Source organism: Mustela nivalis (assembly GCF_964662115.1).
Source record: "Mustela nivalis genome assembly, chromosome: X".
Taxonomy (NCBI): Eukaryota; Metazoa; Chordata; class Mammalia; order Carnivora; family Mustelidae; genus Mustela; species Mustela nivalis.
Genome location: NC_139040.1, coordinates 84,057,568 through 84,080,705, shown reverse-complemented (window position 1 = coordinate 84,080,705; position 23,138 = coordinate 84,057,568). Strand labels below are relative to the sequence as shown.

The 23,138-nt window shown below is 40.6% G+C and overlaps 1 protein-coding gene across 9 annotated transcripts in view; it reads left to right on the top strand.

The window, feature by feature from the left end:
* Positions 1-23,138, top strand: part of LOC309856282 (conserved oligomeric Golgi complex subunit 2-like) — a 44,784-nt gene that overhangs the window by 5,933 nt on the left and 15,713 nt on the right. For 8 of the 9 annotated variants that reach the window (XM_082717217.1, XM_082717218.1, XM_082717220.1 and 5 more), the window contains exons 2-4: positions 14,100-14,261; positions 15,401-15,463; positions 17,701-17,781. In XM_082717217.1, coding sequence (XP_082573343.1) covers positions 14,100-14,261; positions 15,401-15,463; positions 17,701-17,781 — 306 coding nt within the window. The remainder of the gene's footprint in view (positions 1-14,099; positions 14,262-15,400; positions 15,464-17,700; positions 17,782-23,138) is intronic. The other variant, XM_082717221.1, reaches the window with a different exon arrangement.

Here is a 23,138-nt window from a genome sequence, read left to right as displayed (position 1 = left end):
CTTATTTAAATAAAATGTTGGCCTACTAAGTTATGGATTATTAGTAAGTTCTTTGTTCAAAAGTTGAGAGCAAGAAGTATTATGTAAATATATCTTTTTGTTATTTAACTAGTCTTACAACATTTAGCATCAAATTTCTTGAAACATTTAAACAAATTAATCACAAACTGGGGCTTGGGCTTTTTCTTTTTTTTTTTTCTTAAGTAATCTCTATACCCAACATGGGACTTGAACTCACAACCCTGAGATCAAGACCTGCACGCTCCAGTGACTGAACGAGCCAGGTGCCCTTTGGGCTTTTTGTTTTTAAATTCCTCAGGTGAGGGGGTGCCTTAGTGGCTCAGAGGGTTAAGCTTCTGCCTTCAGCTCAGGTCATGGTCTCAGGGTCCTGGGATCGAGCCCTGCATGGGACACTCTGCTCAGAATGGAGCATCATTCCCTCCCTCTCTGCCTACTTGTGATCTCTCTCTCTGTGTCAAATAAATAAATAAAATCTTTAAAAAAAAAAGTTCCTTAAGTGATTCTAATGTGTGACCAGTGTTGAGAACTCTAGCACTGCATAATTCCTTTAAATAGCTCAAGAAATTAATTTTGAAAAGTGAACTAAAAGCCTACATAGATTATAATTGGTGTTAAATTGAGGGGAAAAAAGAGATAAAGAGAAGAAATCAGCTGGAACAGAATGTAATTAGGTACTCAAATATTTGTTAGATGGATAAATACATTTACGGAATGTAGGGTTTGGTTTTTTTTTTTGTCTCTTCATAAATATGTCAAATGGGTATATAAATTCAACAAAGGAGTTTGATATAAAATTGATTAAAATGTTAGAAGTTTTTTAGAATTTCAGTGTTACTATTTCATGATGCTTTTAAGATGATCTCTCTGTAGATGGTGGGAAGATCTTGTTAGCATATGTTTTTAATTTCTCAAGCTTGAATAATTTAGTCACCGAACAAAGATTTAGAATGAGTTTTGGGAGACACAAGTCCTAGATTATGTCCCCACCTAGCTGGGACAGAGATTTGAGAGCAGGGGCTGTAGGGAAGAGCTCCAAGGACATTTTTGTATACATGCTGATACCTTGGGCGGGAACACTCTTCCCACACTTCCTGTGGCTAGCTCCTTTGTGTCATTTGGATCTCAACTCATTGTTCTATATTTCCTGGTTCATCCAAGTTAAAATATATCCCATTTGTCACTCAGACCTTTACTGTGCCCTGTTTTCTTTTTAGCTGTGATCATTATTCATTAATCACTATTTGATCACTGTTCATTAATATAATGTTTGTTTACATATTTATTTTCTCATTTCTGCATTAGAACATCTGCTCCTTAAAAGCAGAGACCTTGGGGCGCCTGGGTGGCTCAGTGGGTTAAAGCCTCTGCCTTCGGCTCAGGTCATGATCCCAGGGTCCTGGGATCGAGCCCCACATCGGGCTCTCTGCTCAGCGGGGAGCCTGCTTCCTCCTCTCTCTCTGCCTGCTTCTCTGCCTGCTTGTGATCTTTGTCTGTCAAATAAATAAATAAAATCTTTAAAAAAAAAACAAAAGCAGAGACCTTGTCTTTTCTTTTCATGACTGTGTCCCCAGGTCTTAGAGCAGAGCTGGAGTTGCATGATAAATATTTGAGGAATATTTATGGGATATACAGGGACATTTATTCATCTCTGTTGTCCATTGTTTTCAAGAATGGTTGGAAACACACACATATGTGAGCTCACACAAACTTTCTATGTCTTTCAACCCCTATGTAGTGTGCAGATTAGTGCTTAACTATTTTGGTTTTTTGTCTCGATGAAATGGGACATGTTTCAGGGCAGAGCTCATAAATTTCATATGCCCTCTTAGTACTTCTCATCATTACAGAGTGATGGTTCTGGGGGATTCTGCTTCTCGTGGAGATAGTATATAGTGATTTTATAAGTCCATGTATCTGGGAAGGAGTGTTTTACTTCTTGGCAGCTTAGAGAACTTCAATCTTTCCAAATTCCATGTAATTTTCATAGCATTAAAGCTACTAATTTCAGATTATTGGTAAGTTTTAAATGATTAATTCCCAGGTTACTTTGAATTAGTCTTTGTTTGCCATCGCTGATTGCAGCTAGTTAGTAAAGTAGCTAAACTTTTAAACTCTACTTGGTTTTAATTTTGAGTGATGTCACTGCTTCTCTCATGGTTAATGGTTCTTAATTACCTGCAGCTTGTCTGGTTTGCTCATTTATTTTCCTGTGTTCCAACACCTCTTGTGATCTCCCAACTTCTGGCCTTTTGGGGGATTTGTACTTTAACTGGGTTCAGATAGGAAATACCCCTGAGTACAAAGAGAAGATATTTTTCTTCTAACTTCACTATCTGCTATTATTAATGTATTACATTGTTGTGGTACATGTGTTACAACTGATGAACCAGTATTGATAGAGTATTAATTAAAATCCATGGTTTACATTAGGGTTCACTCCTCTTTCTATAGTTCTGTGGGTTTTGACAAATGTATAATGTTATTTACCTACTGTTGGTATCTTATAGCCTAGTTTCATTGCCTTGAAAACCCCTGCACCTCATCTATTTGTTTCTTCTCCTCTCTCTGCACCCTCCTCGCTCACCCCTCAGCCCGGGATCTTTTTACTGTCTAGAGTTTTACCTTTTCAGAGGCACCTGGCTGGCTTAGTTGCTAGGGCATCTGACTCTTGATCTCGGGGTTGTGAGTTCTAGCCACCACATTGGGTATAGAGATGACCTAAAAAATAAATAAAAATAAAAATGTTGGTTAATTTTTACCTTTTCCAGAATGCCATAGAGTTGGAATCATATAGTATTTAGCCTTTGAGACTGGTCTTTCACTTAGCAATATGCATTTAAGGTTCTTCGAAGTCTTGTGGCTTAAAAATTCATCTTTTAATTGTCGAATAATCCATTGTGTGGGTGTGGCACAGTGTACCTGTTCACCTACTGAAGGAGATTTGGATTGCTTCCAAGTTTTGGCACTTCAGAGAATAAAGCTGCTGTAAACATCCGTGTGCAGGTTTTTGTGTAGACACTAGTTTTAAGCTCTTTTGGGTAAATACAAAGGAGCACAATTATTGATCTTATAGTGAGAATGTGTTTAGTTCTGTGAGAAACTGCCAAGCTGTCTCACACAGTGCCTCCCATTTTGCATTCTGACCAAACAGTGAATGAGAGTTCGGTTGTCCCACATCCTTGCTAGCATTTGGTATTACTAGTGCTTTGGATTTTTTATATTCTACGTGATATGTAATAGTACCTTGTTTAAATTTGCAATTTCTTAATGACATACAAAGTTGAGCATCTTTTCAGATCCTTTTTTTTTTCTTTTTTAAAGATTCTATTTATTTATTAACAGCACAAGCACACGGAGAGGTAGCAGCAGGCAGCGGGAGAGGGAAAAAAGCAGGCTCCTCGCTGAGCCGGGGGCCCAGTGTGGGGTTCAGTCCCAGGACCTGAGCTAAAGGCAGATGCTTAACTGACTGGGTTTCCCAGCCACCGCTCTTTTCACATTTTTAAATTAGGTTTGATTTCTTGTTGCTACTAAGACATCTTTATATTATATTTCTTAATTTAAGTCCTTTACCATGGATGTGTTCTGCAGATATTTACTCTGTGACTGGTCTTTTCATTCTCTCTCTCTCTCTTTTTTTTTTTTTTTAAAGATTTTATTTATTTATTTGTCAGAGAGAGAGCGAGAGCGAGAGCGAGCACAGGCAGTCAGAGTGGAAGGCAGAGTCAGAGGGAGAAGAGGCTCCCTGCGGAGCAAGGATCCCGATGTGGGACTCGATCCCAGGACGCTGGGATCATGACCTGAGCCAAAGGCAGCTGCTTAACCAACTGAGCCACCCAGGTGTCCCGTCTTTTCATTCTCTTAACAGTGTCTTACAGAGAAGTTTAATTTTAACAAAGTCCCTCTCATCAATTTTTTCTTTCGTAGATCATGCTTTGGGTTTTATATCTGAAAAGTCATTGCCAAATCCAAGGATCCCTACATTTTTTCTTATGTCATCTTTAAGAAGTTTTGCATTTTACGTTTAGGTTTTGTGAAAGGTGTGAAAAGTTTGTTTTTATTCTTTTCATTTCTTTGCTTTTTTCTTATCAATGTCCCATTGTTCGGTTCCATTTGTTGAAGACTGTCCTTGCCATTGAGTTGCCTTTGCCTGTGTGTGTGGATGTTTTTCTGGGCTCTCCACTCTGTTCCAAGCACCTGTCTCTTTTGCCAGGCACCTTCTGTCTTAATCACTATAGCTTTAATAGAAAGTCTTGAGATTGGGTGGTGGCAATCCTCAATTTCCTTTTTTTCCCTCTCTTTAATATTTTGTTGACTACTCTGGGACTCTTGGTTTTCCAGTTTTCAATCCAAGTTTTAGAGTCAACATGTTGGTATCCACAGAATAACTTCCTGGCATTTTGATTGGGATTGCATTGAGTCTGTCGATCAGTTTGGGAAGAACTGACCTCTTAACAGTATTGAGTGTTCTTACCCAAGATTATGGACTTTCTTTCCACTTCACATCTTGCCTTGCTTGTTGTCTTTTATCAGAATTTTATACTTTTTCTCACATAGATCTTGTGCATATTTCATTAGATTTGCACCTAAGTATTAATTTTTTTGGTATGCTAATGTAAATGGTCTTGTGTTTTTAACTTCAAATTCCACTTGTACATTGCTGGTATATACGAAAGCAATTGACTTTTTAAATTTTTTAATTAAAATTCAATCTCGTTAACATATAGTGTACTTTTAGTTTCATGGTTAGAATTTCGTGATTCATTGGTTGCATACAACACCCAGAGCTCATCCCAACAAGTGCCCTCCTTAATACCCCTCACCCAGTTACCCCAACTTTCCCCTCTCCAGTAACCCTCAGTTTGTTTCCTGTCATTAAGTCTCTTGTGATTTGCCTCCCTGTCTGTTTCTATTTTTCCTTCCCTTCTATATTCATCTGTTGTTTCTTAAGTTCCACATGTGACTGAAACTATATGGTATTTGTCTTCCTCTAGTTCCATCCATGTCCTTGCAAATGGCAAGATTTTGTTCTTTTTGATGGCTGAGTAGTGTGTGTGTGTGTGTGTGTGTACACCACATCTTCTTTATCCATTCATCTGTTGATGGACATCTGGGCTCTTATATTTTGACTATAAACATTGGGGTGCTTTTGCCCCTTCAAATCACTTTGTGTACTTTGGATAAACATCTAATAGGGCAATTGCTAAGTCATTGGGTTGTTACATTTTTAACTTTTTGAGGAGCTTCCATACTCATTCCAGAGTTGCATTCCCACCAACAGTGTAGGAGGATTCCCCTTTCTCCACCTCCTCGCCAACATCTGTTGTTTCCTGACTTGTTAATTTTAGCCATTTTGACTGATGTAATGTGGTGTCTCATTGTGGTTTTCATTTGTATTTCCCTGATGCTGAGTGATGTGGAGCCTTTTTTCATGTGTCTGTTGGCCATTTGGATGTCTTCTTTGGTCTGTTCATGTCTTCTGTCCATTTCTTGACTGGATTTTTTTGTTTTTTGGATGTTGAGTTTGATAAATTCTTTATAAATTTTGAATACTGGCCCTTTTTCTGATACATCATTGGAAAGCAATTGACTTCTGTATTTTAACTGTGTATTGTGCAGACTTGCTATAATCACTTGACTATTTTCAGGAGGGTGTGGGGTGTGAAGTCTTTGTATTTTCTGTAGACAGTCATGTCATCTGTGAACAAAGTTTTATTCTTTCCCAGGTTGTATGCCTTTTGTTTCCTTTTCTTACCTTATTTCATTAGTTTGGCCTTCCAGTATAGTATTGAATAGTAGTAGGAGGAGGGACATCCTTGCCTTGATTCTCTGTCTTATATTTTCTCAGTATTAATATCATGTTAGCTGTGGATTTTTGGAGACATTCTTATCAAGTTGAGGAAGTCCTCCTATTCCTAGTTTCCTGAGGGTTAATAATGAAGAGGTGTGCATTTTGTTAAATGCTTTTTTTCCTCCCTTCATTGATATGATCATGTGATTTTTTTTTCTGTTGATATGATGGATCACATTTATTTTCTAATGTTGAACATTTTCTAATGTTGCATACCTGGAATAAATCCTACATGATCCTGGTGTATAATTTTTTAATATAGTGTTTGCTTTTATTTGCTAATTTTTGTTGAAGATTTTTGTGTCTGTGTTCATGAGATACTAGTTTGTAGTTTCTTTTCTTGTCGTATTGGTTTTGGTGTCAGGGTAATAATGATCTCCTAGAATGATTTAGAAAGTATTCCTTGTAGTTTTACTTTCTGGAAGAGATTTTAGAGAATTGTGTAGTATTCCATAAATGTTTGGTTGAATTTACAGTGATTGGTATTGTTAGCAGTAGCCCTCCCTTCTTTCATCTGATATTAGTTAATTTATGTCTTCTACCTTTTTTTCTTTGTTTGCCTGGCTAAGGGTGTATCTGTTTTATTGATGTTTTCAAAGAAACAGACTTGGGGTTTATTGATTAAAAAAAAAAAATCCTGGTTTTAATTACATTGATTTCTGCTCTAATTTTTATTTTTTTCTACTTCCTTTAGGGTTTTTTTTTTATGATTTTATTTGACACAGAGAGAGTCAGTGAGAGAGGGAATACAGGCAGGAGGAATGGGAGAGGGAGAAGCAGCCTCCCTGAGCAGGAAGTTCTGATGCAGGGCTCTGTCCCAGGACCCTAGGACCATGTCCTGAGCCAAAGGCAGATGATTAACCAACTGAACCACCCAGGAGCCCCTCCTTACTTTAGATTTGATATTTGTCGTTGTTGCCTAAAATGGAAGCTTAGATTATTGACTTTAATCTTTTTTTTCTAATATTTGCATTCAGTACTTTATTTTCCCTTTAAGCAGCATTCCACACATTTTGCTACATTGTATTTTGTTGAGACTGGTCTCCTGTCATTTAGAAGTGTGTCATTTAATCTCCATGTATTTTGGACTTCTTCAGCTATCTTCTGTTACTGATTTTTAATTCCATTGTGGTCTGAGAACATACTTGGTATAATTTTTATTTTTAAAAATTTGTTGTGTTTTGTGGCCCAGAATTATTCTGTCTTGATGAGTGTTCCATATGAGCTTAAGAATGTGTGTTGCACTATTACTGGGCGAAATTGTCTGTGTATGTCTGTTGTACGGTAATTGATGGTGGTGTTGAGTGTGCCATGTCTGGACTGAATGTCCACATCTGTCAGATCCTTGTTGCCCTGCTGCTGGATCGGCCCATTACTGATGGAGAAGTGTTGAAGTCACCAGCTGTGATAATGGAATTGTTTATTTCTCCCTGCAGTTCTGTTAGGTTGTGTCTCACCTGTGTTGATCAGGCAAACATACATTAAGGGTAATTGTGTCTTCTTGGTCAGTTGATTTCTTTATCATTATGTAATGCTGCTCTTTATGCCTGATAGTTTTGCTTCTCTGAAATCTGCTTTGTTTGAAATTCATGTAGCTACTCCATTGTTCCTGTGATTAGTGTTACTTTGGATTTTTTTTTTAAGATTTTTTCTTTATTTATCTGACAGAGATCACAAGTAGGCAGAGAGGCAGGCCAAGAGAGAGGAGGAAGCAGGCTACTTGCAGAGCAGAAAGCCCGATGTGGGGCTCGATCCCAGGACCCTGGGATCATGACCTGAGGCGAAGGCAGAGGCTTAACCCACTGAGCCACCCAGGTGCCCCTTGGATTTTTTTTTAATGTATACTAGCATTTAACTTGTTGATATTTAAGTTGTTTCATTTTTCATCAAAATATAATTCACAAAACATAATAGTTGCCATTTGAAAGTGTACTCTTCTCTGGTTTTTAGTATATTTACTGTGTATATGGTACATACGTCACTTCTGTCTAATTCCAGAATGCTTCCATCACCCGAAAAATAAACCTCTTAGTTCCAATTCTCCCCTCCCCTTATTCGCTGGCAATCATGAATCTACTTTCTGTTTTTATGGATTTGCCTTTTCTGGAACATCTCATATCAGTGGAATTGTATGACACGTGACCTTTTGTGTCTAGCTTCCTTTAACCTGAGAGTAGAATGTTTTCAGACTTCACTCGTGTTGTAGCATGTAACAGTTTATTCCTTTTTATGGTTGTGTAAGAGGCTCTTCCACATTTTATGTATCCATTCATCAGTTGATGGATGTTGGGTATATACTCATTTGGCTGTTATGAGCAGTGCTGCTGTGCACATTCATGTACAGGTTGTGGCAGGAACATCTGTTGTCAGTTCCGTCGGTGTCATACCCCTAGACGTAGAACTGCTGGGTAATTGTATGTGTGTAACTTCTTGAGGAGCTACCGAGCTGTTTGCTGCCTTAGCCACACTATTTTACATTCTCACCGACAATAAGGAGGGTTCCAGCTTCTCTGCCTTCTTGCCAGCACTTTTCTTCTTCTTTTTTTTTCTTTTTATTATTTTACCATAGTTGTTCTAGTGGGTGTGACATGGCATCTGCATGTGCTTTTGATTCGCATTTCCCCAATGATCTAAGGATGTCAAACATCCCGACATGTGCTCTTGACCGTCTGTGTATCATCTTTGGAGAAATGTCTATTCAAAAGTCTTTGGCTTGTTTTTAAATTAGGTTATTTGTCCTTTTGTTGTTGTGTTCTAAGAGTATATTTGCATATTCTGGTTATTAGGTCCTTGTCAGACAAATGATTTGCAGATACTCTCTCCCATTCTGTGGGTTGTCTTTTCACGTTCTCCGTAGTGTCCTTTGACACACGAAAGTTTTTATTTTGATCAAGTTCAGCTTATCTAATATTTCTTATTGCTTTGTGTATCATGTCTAAGAAAGCTTTGCCCGATCCAAAGTCATACAGATTTTCACTGAGTGTTACAGTTTTTACTCTTACATTTAAATCTTTGATCCATTATGAGTTATATTTTTGTGTATGTGTGAAGTTGCTCTTCCAAGTTCATCCTTTTGCATGTAGATATTCACTTGTCCCAGTAGTAGGCACTCAAAAAGACTGTTTTTCCCCCCATTAAATGGTCTTGGCATCCTTGTGAAAGATCAGTTGACCATAAATGTATGGGTTGTAAATACTTTCTTTTTGAATACTTGGGAAATCTATACTATAAAGTAAAACCATTCCTAAAGTAGTAAAACCATTCTTGGTTAAGTGAAATGGGTCTCTATTATGGCACTGTGAGTTTGGGTTTGCTTTTCACAGCAAATGCTGCCTAACCCAGTATTCACAGATGTTCCAAGTTATTTAGTCATGTGTTATGCAGCTTTTGTTTATCTGAGAACAAATGCATAAATGGTAAGTTGAGTACTAATATTATCTAATAGCATTTGTTCACTGAGGCTAAGTTATATGATTTATTTATTTATTTATTTATTTAAGATTTTATTTGAGAGTGAGAGAGTGCGGGAGCAGGAGGAAGGGACAGAGGGAGAAGCAGGCTCCTTGCTCAGCAGAGCGCCTGATGTGGAACTCAAACCCAAGAGACTGGGATCATGACCTGAGCCAAAAGCAAATGCTTAACCAACTGAGCCACATAGGCACCCCAGTTATACAATTTAGAATGCCATCATGAAGTTCAAGAACTTCAACAATGTGTTACTGAGGCAGGGAAAATGATCGACCTAAAGGTATACAGTTGGTGAGTAGGATGGCCAGGATTATGAACCGAGACCCCCTCCCGTGATGTACTACATAACTATGATGTAAGGTCTGAGATGGTCTCTGGAGAGAAAGGTCCAGGCTAATTTGGTCACCAGTGTAAGAAGCAGGTGGCTTTCTGTAGATGACTGTGAAATTATGGTTTGATATGAAGTCCTTCTCTCCGACACTAGCAGGGTCAGTCTTTGGTTGATTAACTAAGAAAGTCAGTTTAAACAAGTACTCTTAGGGAATGGTACATACAATTTTTAGCATTTTATTTGGAAAAAAATATATGTATATTTATTCTCCATTGAAACAGTGCCAGGTCTTTTCTCTGGAAACTGGCCTGCAGATTAGATTTCTGAGTTATCACAGCACTTGGGTCGCTCAATAGGTTAGGCATCTACCTTCGGTTCAGGTCATGACCTCGGGGTCCTGGGATGGAGTCCCGCATTGGGCTCCCTGTTCAGTAGGGAATCTCCTTCTCCCATTGCCCCTTTCCCTGCTCATACTGTCTGTCTGTGTCTCAAATAAATAAAAAGAATCTTTTTTAAAAAAGCTTTCTATGTTGTCTTTTTTTGCATTCAGTTTCAGAATCCTGTGATTCTGGTACGTGGTCATCTCACCCATACCTAACTTAGCAAAAATTTTCTTATTGATTTCTTTGTATCAAATCTTTCCAAAGTAGCTGTGTTAGTTTTCAAAAGAACAGTGATTTTTTTTTTTTGGCAGTCATATTTTGTTGGTTTACATAGTGTTTAATGAAGCTATATAATTACGAAGTAAGTGTAGGTGTCCTTAACTAGTTTGGGAATCATCACATTTGATTCTTGCTGACTAAACAGGTCATGGAGTAGCAGAGTCACAGGGGAAGTAGATAGTAATTTATTGCCTCTAAGCATATAAGCCTACCGGGGTATCACAGTATTATAAAGGGGAAACACAAGATAGCTAATCCTGTGAGACCAATACTTGGAAATAGGTTATGAAAGATTTGGAACATCTGTTCAATGGGACACTCAGCATGCACATAAAATATTAATAGAAATGTATGTGTTTTACGTAAAGACATTCAAGTTATATTTTTTAGAAGGGAAATTTTTTTTAATAGAATGGGTTTTATTTTTTTATTTTTTATTCTTTTTTTAAGATTTTATTTATTTATTTGACAGAGAGAGAGAGAGGTCACAAGGAGGCAGAGAGACAGGCAGAGAGAGGGGGAAAAGTAGGCTCCCAGCTGAGCAGAGAGCCTGATTTGAGGCTGAGATATGACCTGAGCCAAAGGCAGAGGCTTAACCCACTGAGCCACCCAGGTGCCCCTAGATGGGAAATAGTTTAGAAGAGCATGAATATTTGTGTGTGTGTGTGTGTGTGTGTGTACACATATGTGTGTGTACACACATACATAGCGAAGGTCTGGGGTTTCCATTCAAGATGGTGGCATAGGAGGATCTTGAACTCATCTCTTCTATGAAATACACACTGAATCTATAGCTCCATATGGAAAAATTTCCTGTGGAAAAAACCCTACAACTAGCTGAGTGACTCCTACACATTAGGTGAGTAAGGGAAAAATCCCTATGTTGAAGTAAGAATCAGTCTTGCCATAAACCCCACCCCTGGTACAGCGACCTGGGATTGGGAGGGTACTCACAACCCCAGGCTTCTCCCTGATGAGCAAAGGGTTTGAGCCCCACTTCTGGCACCCCAACTTTCAAGACATACATCTAAGAGACAAGACCCCAAAACATCCAGCTTTGAAAGCCATCAGAGCTTGCACCCATGAGACCCACAAGGCTATATCAAACTGAGAGAGTTCTTAAAGCAGTTGCGCGAGTAGACTGACCCACCCTGGAACTCAGCACAGAAGCAGCAGACTGAAATGCGTTCAGATTTCTGTGAAAGAGGCTCTTTTGCTTATCTTAAAGCCCTGAGGGGCAGGCATCTAATTTAACATGGATCTAGGAGCCTAGTAAGGTATTCTCCAAAGATGGAGCTGATGGGTACCCTCTTTGCGCTGTCCCTCTGCCTCGCTTCTGCTTTCTGGTATCTCCTGGAAAGGAGCTTGAATGCTCGTATGATGTCCCGAGGTTTGCAGTTGGTACCCAGGGTATACCTCTAGATCACTTGGCTCTAGCGGCCAGCAAGACTCACACTCATGGTAGTGAGTTTTGCAGTATTTACAGCAACCAAGACTTGGAAATAACTAAAGTGTCCACCAACGGGGTGAATGGATAAAGAAAATGTGTGTGTATACGATGGAATATTACTCAACCATAAAAAGAAGGAAGTCTTGCCATTTGCAACAACATGGATGGAACTTGAGGATATTGTGCCGAGTGAAATAAGTCAGACAGAGAAAGAGAAATACTGTATGATCTCCCTCACATGTGGAATCTAAAAAACAAAACAAAATGAAGTCATAGAGAACAGATTGGTGGTTGCCAGAGGCGAGGTTGTGGAGGAAATAGATGAAGGGGTCCAGTGGTATAAACTTCCAGTTAATAAGATAAGCCCTGGGGATGTAATGTACATCATAGTGACTGTAGTAAATAATACTGTGTATTATTGTATATTTATTTTGTTATTTTTTATTAGAAATATGTATTATTAGCCCCAGGGTTACAGGTCTGTGAATTGTCAGGCTTACACACTTCCCAGCACTCACCATAGTACATACCTTCCCCAATGTCCACAACCCCACCACCCTCTCCCTACACCCCTCCCCCCAGCAACCCTCAGTTTGTTTTGTGAGATTAAGTAAGAGTCTCTTATGGTTTGTCTCCCTCCCAATCCAATCTTTTTTTTTTTAAGATTTTATTTATTGGACAGACAGAGATCACAAGTAGGCAGAGAGGCAGGCAGAGAGAGAGGAGGAAGCAGGCTCCCCGCTGAGCAGAGAGTCCGATGTGGGGCTCCATCCCAGGACCCTGGGATCATGACCTGAGCCGAAGGCAGAGGCTTTAACCCACTGAGCCACCCAGGTGCCCCCCTCCCAATCCAATCTTGTTTCATTTTTTTTCCTTCCCTACCCACACACCCCCCACTTTGCCTCTCAAATTCCTCATATCAGGGAGATGGTATGATAATTGTCTTTCTCTGATTATTTCACTCAGCATACCCTCTAGTTCCATCCACGTCATTGCACATGGCAAGATTTCATTTCTTTTGATGGCTGCATAGTATATTATATATATATATATATTTTTTTTTAAGATTTTATTTATTTATTTGATAGAGATCACAAGTAGGAAGAGAGGCAGGCAGAGAGAGAGAAGGAAACAGGCTCCCTGCTGAGGAGAGAGCCTGGTGTGGGGCTCGATCCCAGGACCCTGGCATCATGACCTGAGCCGAAGGCAGAGGCCTTAACTCACTGAGCTACCCAGGTGCCCTATATTATTATATATTTAAAGTTGCTAAAGCTGAAGAGTTCTTAGCACAAGAAAAAAATGTGTATGTTTGGTGATGGATGTTAACTAGTCTTAGGGTGATCATTTCATAACAGGTAAAAATATGGAATTTTTATGTTGTACGCCTGAAACTAACATGTGTCCATTATATGTCAGTTTCTTTAAAAAGTAATTGATTTTTTATTTTTTAAAAAATTATTTATTTATTTGACAGACAGAGATCACAAGTAGGCAGAGAGGCAGGCAGAGAGAGAGACAGAAGCAGGCTCCCTGCTGAGCAGAAAGCCCAATGCGAGGCTTGAACCCATAACCCTGGGATCATGACCTGAGCTAAAGACAGAGGCCTTAACCCACTGAACCAGCCAGGCACCCCAAAAGTAATTTATATTTTAAAGAGAAAGTCTAGGGCACCTGGGTGGCTCAGTCAGTTAAGCGTCTGCCTTCGGTTGAGGTCTTGATTTCAGGGTCTTGGAATGAACCCTGGCATCAGGCTCCCAGCTCAGCAGAGAGCCAGCGGGCTTCTCCCTCTGCCCCTCCTCCCACTTGTTCTCTCCGTCTCTCTCTCTCTCAAATAAATAAAATCTTTAAAAAGAAAAAAAAAGTAAAGAGAAAGACCAAAACAAAGACTGGAAGGATGTGAATCGCTGTGTTAAATAGTGAAGAAAAATAAACATTAACAGTGTTCAACTGCAGAGCATTAGAGAGTGGGTGATTTTTTTTTTTCTCTCTTACATAAGTATTTCTTGGTTGGTTGAAAGTTTGACAGTGAACATTTGTTACTTTTAAAATTAAGAACAAAAAGCTGTTTCTATTTTGAGAAGAGCCTCTTTGAAATGTATAATTAAAAGAAATAAAATGCCTGTAGAATTAGGCAACAGGAGAGAATGGTCTTGGTGAGGGGCCCCCTTTCCCATAATCTTAGGAAGTGAGCAGACCCCCTGATGTCCCTGTGTGTGTTCCCCTGCAGTAATACGGCCTCTTATTCTTTCTCTGATCTTATTTTTCTATGTAAAATGTGGTATCAGTGCAATCATTTTTTCTTTCTGGTTTGATTTTCAGGAAGATTTCGACGTCGATCACTTTGTGTCTGACTGTAGGAAGCGTGTCCAGCTGGAGGAACTAAGAGGAGATCTGGAACTCTACTATAAACTTCTTAAAATAGCCATGGTTGAGCTCATCAACAAGGATTATGCAGATTTTGTCAACCTTTCCACAAACTTGGTAAACCTGAAATTCACAAGTCCTACACACATACATGCACACACTTTCTCTCTCCTTCATATTTATTAAAAGGGCAGAGTTTTTAGAAACCTTTCAGTTGATTACCCCACCAACCCCACCAGAAACTTGAAGAAATTACCAATTTCATTAATAAAAGAACTAAACTTTTTGGAATACATTTTTTTGTTTGTTTTAGTTTTTATTCATTTAAGGTTGCTCTAGTTTGATTATGTTTCAAATTCATCAGTCAACAGTGAAAAGTAAAGGATAATAATACCCAAGGGGTTGTTTTATTAGTTGCTAAGTGATTACCCTGAAGTCTTCCTTGATTTAGACTAATTTGTAGGAGCAAATGTCCACCACTCTTACAATGTTTAATTTACTTCCAGGTATATCTGTTAGCCAGAGCTAGGTTGAGGGAACATTGGCCAATATTGATATTTAAAAAGTTTGGTTTTAAAAAATAGAAGGATGATTTGCAGTGAGCTTATCAATTGTTTGTAAAAGCCGTCTAGAAATGTTGAATTTTGTTACTTGGCAGAAAAGTCTCCTTGTTGATGCTTCATTTTGTTTTAAATCTGTTTGTCCAGAGAAGCACAGAAAGTTGAAGCTCCGTGGGAATTTCAAGAAGCATTAAAATTAATGATGCACATTTGCTTTTGGGAAATATACCACTAAGATAAATATCCCAATAGGATTAAAAACCTAGAAAATTTTACTTCTGTTTAATTTCTATTTTCCTCAAGGCTTATGATAATGTTTAAGAGAGACATAGCCCGTCAGACTTTCACATCAGCTGGCTGAGTATCATCAATTACAGACAGAGAACTGTTCACCTTCTGTGAAAATTTTTCACTTTCATTTAAAATGTCATCTAAAGGCAAATTGTTCTTAAGGAAACTTTTGTTTCTCATGACTTCCCTTATTTTTATAGTTTCATGTATTTCAACAGATTTTTTTCATATTCTATGAACAACATTAATGGCCAAATAACACTTCTGTTGTTTAGCTAGTTATATAGCAAAATACGGTTGTGCCAAAAAAATAACTTAAATCTGGTACTGCTTTGATCGTTAAATAGATACGTCACTATTACTCCTTATCATGATGTCTTTGTGCCAACCTGGTTTTGCCTTTAGGTTGGCATGGACAAAGCCCTCAATCAACTTTCTGTGCCTTTGGGACAGTTACGAGAAGTTCTGGTAAGTCCCCAATTAATGAAAACAGCCTGCTGTGACGCCTGTTGTCCTCGTCGGCTTTTCTCTAAGAATTTTTTTCATCTGTTAGTTTGGCGGTACTGGTGGTTGTATTTTAACGGTTCACGATTATAATATTCACCTTCAGAAGAGTTGTAAATGATTTTGTTTTTGCATATGCTAAAAAACTAAAAAAAAAATGTTCGATTTGAAGAAGACATATTCTCAGAGTAGACAACCTTAAAATGTCAGTGGAGAGGAAGCATATTTCCAAATTCAACGTATTAATGCCACTTTGGTCATATGTAAGTGGTTTCTAACTTACGAATAACTTGTATTTTAACAGTTTGTAATCTTGTAAATATCCCCCCCCCACACACACGTAATCTACGTGTGGTTAGGTTCCTGGGCTTATCTACAAAAACTGTGTAATCCCTAATGGAACTGAAGGATAATATAAATAAAATGTCATACTTAATAAATGTTACATTTGCATGTTCTCTCAGAAAAATCTCTGTTGTGGGAATGGGACTCCCCACCTCTAAGCCATTGGGAATAGGAACTCCACCTGGGTGAACAGTGGAGGGGGAGTTGTGGCATCACTTCTAAACAGAAAACTGTGCTGCCCTGTCTCCCCCCCTCCGCCCCCCCTATCTGTGTCTGGTGCCCTGGCTTCCGGCCTCTGTCCATTCTGATGCCCTGTCGTAAACTTGTCATAAACGACACCATCCTTCCTTGTGTGTCTCCTCTAGCATGAGTGGCCTCGTCCATCCCTCCTCTAAGACAGTGCCTGCATCCTAGAGAGAATATAAGGAGAACATAATTTAAGGGAAGACACAATACATGGTTAGAACCAAGAAAAATGCAGAGTAACAGAAATATCAGTGCTGAGAAGCCTAGGGGAGGGGCAGGCAGGAAAGAGTTCGTGAAAGAGGTAAAAATCTTGAGTTGTGCCTTGAGGTAGCCAATACTTTCCATGGTTTATGTCTCATTTGAATTTTACAAAATCATGTTAAAGGTACTTTTCCTTGGAATGGAAGGGATTTTCGTGGTCCGCTGTTGGATTCCACACCAGCCGCTGTGGGACTCTCCCACTGCCTCCTTGGTGTGCCTCTTCCTCCCGGGGCCTCATAGTGGTGTTGTTTCCCAAGCCTAGCCTTCCTTTGGCCTCCCACTCTTCTCTCGAACCCCCTCCCTGGAGGCAGATTTGCTCTACTCACACAGGCTCCCGTCCCGCCTCACCCCCTGCCATCACCATATCCCCTCCCTTTTCCATGGCCTGTCTTTATGGCCACTTTGGTCCTGCTCAGCCACAGGCCTGACCTGCCTTTCTGGTTCCAACTCTGAAACTGTTCTGTGAGATTCTCAGACCACTGAGGGTTACGACTATATCTGTCCTCATTGTATCCCTGTGGGCTGCCACAATACTGACGTCCAGGAGGTGTTTCATAATGTTGATGGAGTGAATTAATTCACCTTCCTGTGGAATTTTTGTGATATGCCTACTTCATTCTAGTTGTTTCTGTTAACCTTTGTTTTGGCCCTAATTCCTAATTATCTCTTTATTCATTAGCTTCTGGACATGTTTCTCTACCTCTGCGCTCTGCCTTTTTCTGGTCTTCTGTTCTTCATTCTTGATTCCTGGTATTTCCATACCCACATTTCATCATCATGCATCAGTGCTTTGACATTCTCTCGTTCTCCAAAATATGCAGAATCTAAAGACCTTATCTCAGTGAAGTTATCCCTCCATTCCTATTTCTGCTTCTCTCCAGAAGGAAGCCTGCAGTGCACATGGCTGTGTGCCTGTCTGACCCTGCCCCTGAGTGTGTCTGCACTTCCATCTACTCCCCGTCCCCTCCCCACCTCGGCAGCTGTGTACACATGGCTTTCAGAGTCCGATTCGAGCCCCGTCCCATTTACAGACTCTCTTGTACTTTGCTTCATATTATCTGTTCTCCATTCTAAGCCCCCTCATCCCCATAACTTTCACTGTATATGTGTCATTCTTCTTCTGGCCATGCGACCCTGCCTTCGTGTCATTATGCCCCCAGATCATGAGTCCCCTCAACAGTAACTGTGTCTGGTATATCATGTTTGTTTGTTTGTTTGTTTGTTTTGTCAATTATCTGCATAGTACTGGTGCATAGGTATTAAGTTCTGTGGAATTGAATGAGATGTAGGAACTTGATAATGTGACAAAACAATGTCTGTAATATGTTTTCTTTATTATTCTTTTAAAGAGTCTCAGGTCATCTGTCAGTGAAGGAATTCGGGCAGTAGATGAACGAATGTGTAAACAAGAGGACATAAGGAAGAAAAAGGTACCCTCCAGTAGATTTCTTATGCTGCCTGCCAGTTGAAGCCCTCTCCTCTTGTCTCCGCGAACTTGTCAGCACTATTCAGCTTTTTTTCAGAGCTCTCACGCATGTGCATTTTATGCATTATGTCACGTTATCTACCTGAAATAATAAGACAGAATTTTAGAGGTACCCACACGATCTCAAGATCACCCACTTTTTCCAGAACAAGAAACAGTGATAACTGTTGTCGGTGCAGCACTTGACATTTAACGACTGTATAAATTGTCAGCGGCCTGTAAAGAAAATAGGCCTATATTAGAGACTAGGGGAGAAGTGGGCTTTCCAAAGCAAACTCAGGATTCTGCCACAGGTTTGTTGTTATTTTCTGATCCTGTATTCTTTATGTTCTGTTGTTCACTTTAATTTTTTCGATTCCCAGTAGTTAGCATGCGGTGTTGGCTTAGTTTCAGGTGTGTGAGACAGGCAACGGCTCTGTACATCTGAGGGCTCACCCCGGGAGTGTGCCCCTTAGTGCTATCTCCAGTTTCAAGTGTCCCCGATGTCATTCATGATCATAACGATGTAGGGGCACAGCGGGCATTGGGAGTCTGGGCTTCTGACTCTCACCTGCTGCTCTGTACAATGTTTTCTATGTGTATTATTAGCATATTTGTTAAAATCTCAGTGGGGAGAAAGCCTATTTGAGGGACCTTCTTTTTAATTCGCTTCTGGATCTCCTCACAGCTTTTGTCCAAAGAATGCTTGTCATGCGCTTCCAGACAAAACAGTAAGCTTTATGAGAGCAGGGTGTATTTCTTGCTTTATTTTCCCGTGTCCCCCTCCTCCCCCACCCCCCGTCGGAATGAATGTCGAGCTCCCAGGGGTGTTCAGTAACTATTTATTGAATGGATGACTTTGTATTTTTTTGTTCTTTAAGGATGAGAGTTTTCATAATGTCCCTCAACCTCTTTGATAATATTTGTAGTGTAAAAGGTCTTTAATGATATGGTGCTTGGGCATATAGGTATATGCACATGTAAACTGAGAGGGTCAGTACGATTGGAAACCAAAGTTAAAACATGAATAAAGGGCCATAAGAAAACAAATGGAGGGGCGCCTGGTGGCTCAGTTGGTTAAACGTCCGACTCCTGATTTTGGCTCAGGTCATGATCTCAGGGTCATGAGATTGAGCCCCGCATTGAGCTCTGTGCTCAGCAGGATGTCTGCTCGAGATTCTCTCTCTCCCTCTGCCCTTCCCCTGCATGCGCACATGCAGTCTCTCTCTCTCTCAAATAAACAAATCTTTTTAAAAAAAAATAAAGAAAGGCCCATATAAAGATTCAGGATGGGGAAAAGAAGAAATAAGAGTATAGAATATGAGAAAGCAAAGTCTAGGGTTTTTTTTTTCTCTATAAACTTGCAATAGAATATGGAAGTATGCTTATTCTAGAACTAAGATTTGTATTCTTGAGAATTCTGTGTTTCATAGAAATATTCAAAATATAGCATGCCCTATATATTTGAAGTTAACTTTTGGTCTTATATTTTCCTGCATTTAGCATGGGAAATAAAGATAATTAAGAGTAAAGATGGTGACTTTTTTGTTTGCTTAATTTTTATTTTTATAGATGTGTGTGTTGAGGCTTATACAAGTTATTTGATCAGTTGAAAAGATTGAAAAAATCTTAAATTCACAAAGTTCTAAAGAAACCTCTGCACTAGAAGCAAGCAGGTAAGCATTTTTTTTAACTAAGTAGCACATAAATTAATACTTCACATCCAGTCTAATTAGGCGGGGACGGCTTAGTTAGAATTCATTTCTGAACAAGAAGAAAATCCAGGTTTGTGGCTAGAATGTAGCTCCAGGGGAGTGGAGAGCATGAAATGGTGAAATCTATAACACGTTCCTATAAACCCTTTGGTTATAGACCACAGTTCCAACACATCATTATGCTTACAGTGGAAAAGTATATTTGGAATCACCTTCCCTGAGGACTAGCAAAGTTCTGTTGATATTTAAGGCATACCTACCATTCATCTTGGTTTTTCTCCATCTCATTTTTTTTCCTAGACATGCCCAGAGTATTACCATTGATGTATTTTGCACCAGCATTATATTATTATGAAACAGTATAGGACACATCCAGTTGAAATTTACAAACAGGAAAGAAAAAGCTTATGAAATAGAAAAAAGATGATGGCTCTCTTTGTTATACTGTGATTGTCTTGTTCCCCTCCTGGTGTGAATTTTCAATCAGCCAGGGTAGATGAGTGACTCAGAAAATGAGTAGTTAGGTCCTGTCAGCACCGTGAGATGCACAGTGGTACAGTGGGAGTAGCCCGGGCTGGTCCTGCACATACCAGCTGGACTGCCTGCGTCAAGGTTGCCTGGTGCCCTGCGTGCTCTGTTGTGTGAGGCTAACAGTCCCTCCCCCTGCAGGCGGAGTTAGGTTTCTAAATTTTAGGAATTAAGGTTTTAGATTTGGAAGGAACTTGAGAGACCATATGCTCCACATGTCTCATGATGGAGATTAAGAACGGACACATCCCAAAGGAAGCAATTCTCTGGTCCTAGGTCTCTGCCCCCTTTCACATCAAGGCATTCAACTAAGTGGTCAGCCTCCACTGTGCTTGTGTCTCTAGCCCGTAGCACTCGTGTTTCTGCCCCCGTTCGTCCACACTTAGCAGACAGTCTGTACGCGGTTCTTCTGCAGCCTGTGTGTCTCCAGCGGCTCTGCTTTGCTGCGGCCCTTGGCAGCGCCTGCAGGCCCTCCAGCCATGTCCACGTTCGGCCCCTGGGGAGCTGGCCCTCCAGTGTTCTTCCCGTCTTTGCTGTTGCTGCTGTGCTCCTCGGATAGAAACACCTCAGTGAGCTCTGTGTCTACAATCCTGTCCCTTTGCAACACTGTCCTTGATAAACAGACATTGTGCGCTTTCTTTCTCAGAATTACCTTGGAGGACTTTTTTCTCCAGAAGAGCAGCTCTGAGCTCTAGAGTCAGGAAAGCCAGAGCAGCGTCAGTGCACGGTAAATCCATCATACTCTGCAGGCCCAGAAATGCTGAGATAAGGATAAATAGGAAATGCACATGGGATCAGTCAGTAGAGGTTGGGATTAGGCTTTGGCGTTGGTTGTGCTGAGCGCTTGCCTTCCCTCCACACCAGTTCTGATGCTCTAGGACGGGGCACACCGTGGCAGGTCTTCAGACATTTTGGGTTTCCTTACAGTGTGTTTCCTCACTACCTGACTGTCCATCCTCAGATGTGGGATGCCTCATAGAGCCCAGCAGGGTCTTTGGGGCCTTTGTTGTGTTTTTTTTTTTTTTTCTTTCACTGTTCGGCTTCCTTTTGAATGGGGTTGACGCTTTCTAATGTGGGGGGCAAGAGGGAAGTGTATCCAGTCGACTTTATGGCAGATGCACTGTGAGTGATTTCTCACCAGCTCCCGGAGCACCGACCTTGCTCTTTCTGCCGTTGGGTAAATGTAAACTTGGAGTCCGCTGCTCTGAGCAATTTCCCAGGTTGCTGCTAGGCGGTCAGTTTTAGCTGATTGAGGAGACAGCAGTAGTTGGTACTGGGGAGGTACTTGAGAAGGAGAATGAGGCAGGCGGAGAAGAAGAGGGGGATTTGGGTATGAACGGTAGGACAGGGCAAGAGAGAGGAGGGGGTTAGAGAATGGGAGAAGAAGGGCACGAATGGGAGAGCCCGAGGAACGTGGTGGAAACATGCAGTTGTACCCACACTGACCTAAAATAGCTCCATCCCCTTGCCTGGGCCCTGTGTCCCGGGCCAGGCTGCATCGGTGGCTTCTACGACCTCCCCGCTCCTCACCCCTCGCACCTGGGGCCTGCTGCACAGACAGTTTGTCCTGAAAATTGATGGCATGCAGGTGCAGGTGCCTGAGCGCTGTAAGGCATGGGGGGCAGTGGGGGTGGCAGGTTTTAACTTTGGGAATTACACTTCTCTAATTGTCTCTACTAGCCCTCTCTGGACTAGACAGATTTTGGAGAGATTTGCCACAGAATTTAACCAATTACAGTTTCATGCTGTTCAGAGCAAAGGCATGCCTCTTCTGGACAAAGTAAGACCAGTAAGGGTTAGTTTCGATTTTCAATTTGCTGTTTGCGAATTTCCTGGATGATTTTGGTTTGACCTAGCATTGCCCCCTGATAATTGCTACTCTAAAGGATTTTGAAGCTAGCTTTGAATTTTTTTTTTCAGTGTCTCCTGCTTGGGACCCTGCTTCCATTATGTCACACTAGATAGATTTTGTGTAAAGACACAAGTGTAGTCTCCAAACTATGCAAGTAAAATTAATTCTGAATTTCATGTAACTTGACACATCATATGATGTAGTCAGAGTTCATTTATCCAAAGCCCTTGACTGGGTTTAAATGCACATTTGTCCGATTTGCTACATAGCTTAAGAGGCAAATAACTTTTTGTCGTTCAGTAATTGTCTAAACTTCACTTTGATGAAGCCGATTTACTTTCAAAGAAATCATAGGGATGGGACGCTTCAGTGGCTCAGTCAGTTAAGCCACTGCCTCTGGCCTAGGTCATGATCCCAGGGTCCTGGGATCCAGTCCCACCTTGGGCTCCTTGCTTGGCAGGAAGCCTGCTTCTCTTTCTGCCTGTGCCTCCTTGTGTGCTTGTGCTCTCTCTCGACAAATAAATAAATAAAAACCTTTTAAAAAGAAAGAAAGAAAGCAATCATGGGAAGAAGAGATTGATTGTTATTCTCTAGGAAATGTTGGGATTTTAATCTTACATATATTCTGGTAGAATTAGAGGCTCGCTTTATATATATAACACATATGTATATAAATTATACACATATATTTGAGCTTTTAGAAACTGTTGTGCCTGGACCTTCTTTCCTGGTCTCTCTGTTCTTGCAGTGTATAGCCCACATTACGGCCATGCTGCAGTAGTCCCTGGGAGGCCTGCTGCTAGAAGGGCTTCAGACTTCCAATGTGGACATCATATGGCTCTGCCTCCGGACTTACGCTACAATTGACAAGACACGAGATGCAGAGGCGTTAGTCGGTCAAGTACTGGTGAAACCGTACATGGATGAGGTTTGTGCCCCCATGCACCTCATTCCGCAAACACAGAGCATCTAATCTGGCTTCGTTTCTTGACTGGGTGCGAGAGAGCTCAGGGCTCTTCCTTGAAGATGCTCCTAGTTCCTGCTCTTCTGGTTGTAAGAAAAGGTTGGTCCCGCTTGGTGCCCATCAGCATGCCAGGAATCAGGCATGCACTCTGGTCTCTTCCAGTGATGCCATAGCTCAGGGATCATCTTAATTTAGTAGGGGTGAGGGACTTGCCTAGGAAGAAGGTACGGATCAGAACATTTTCAGGTCAATTTTCATTTCCC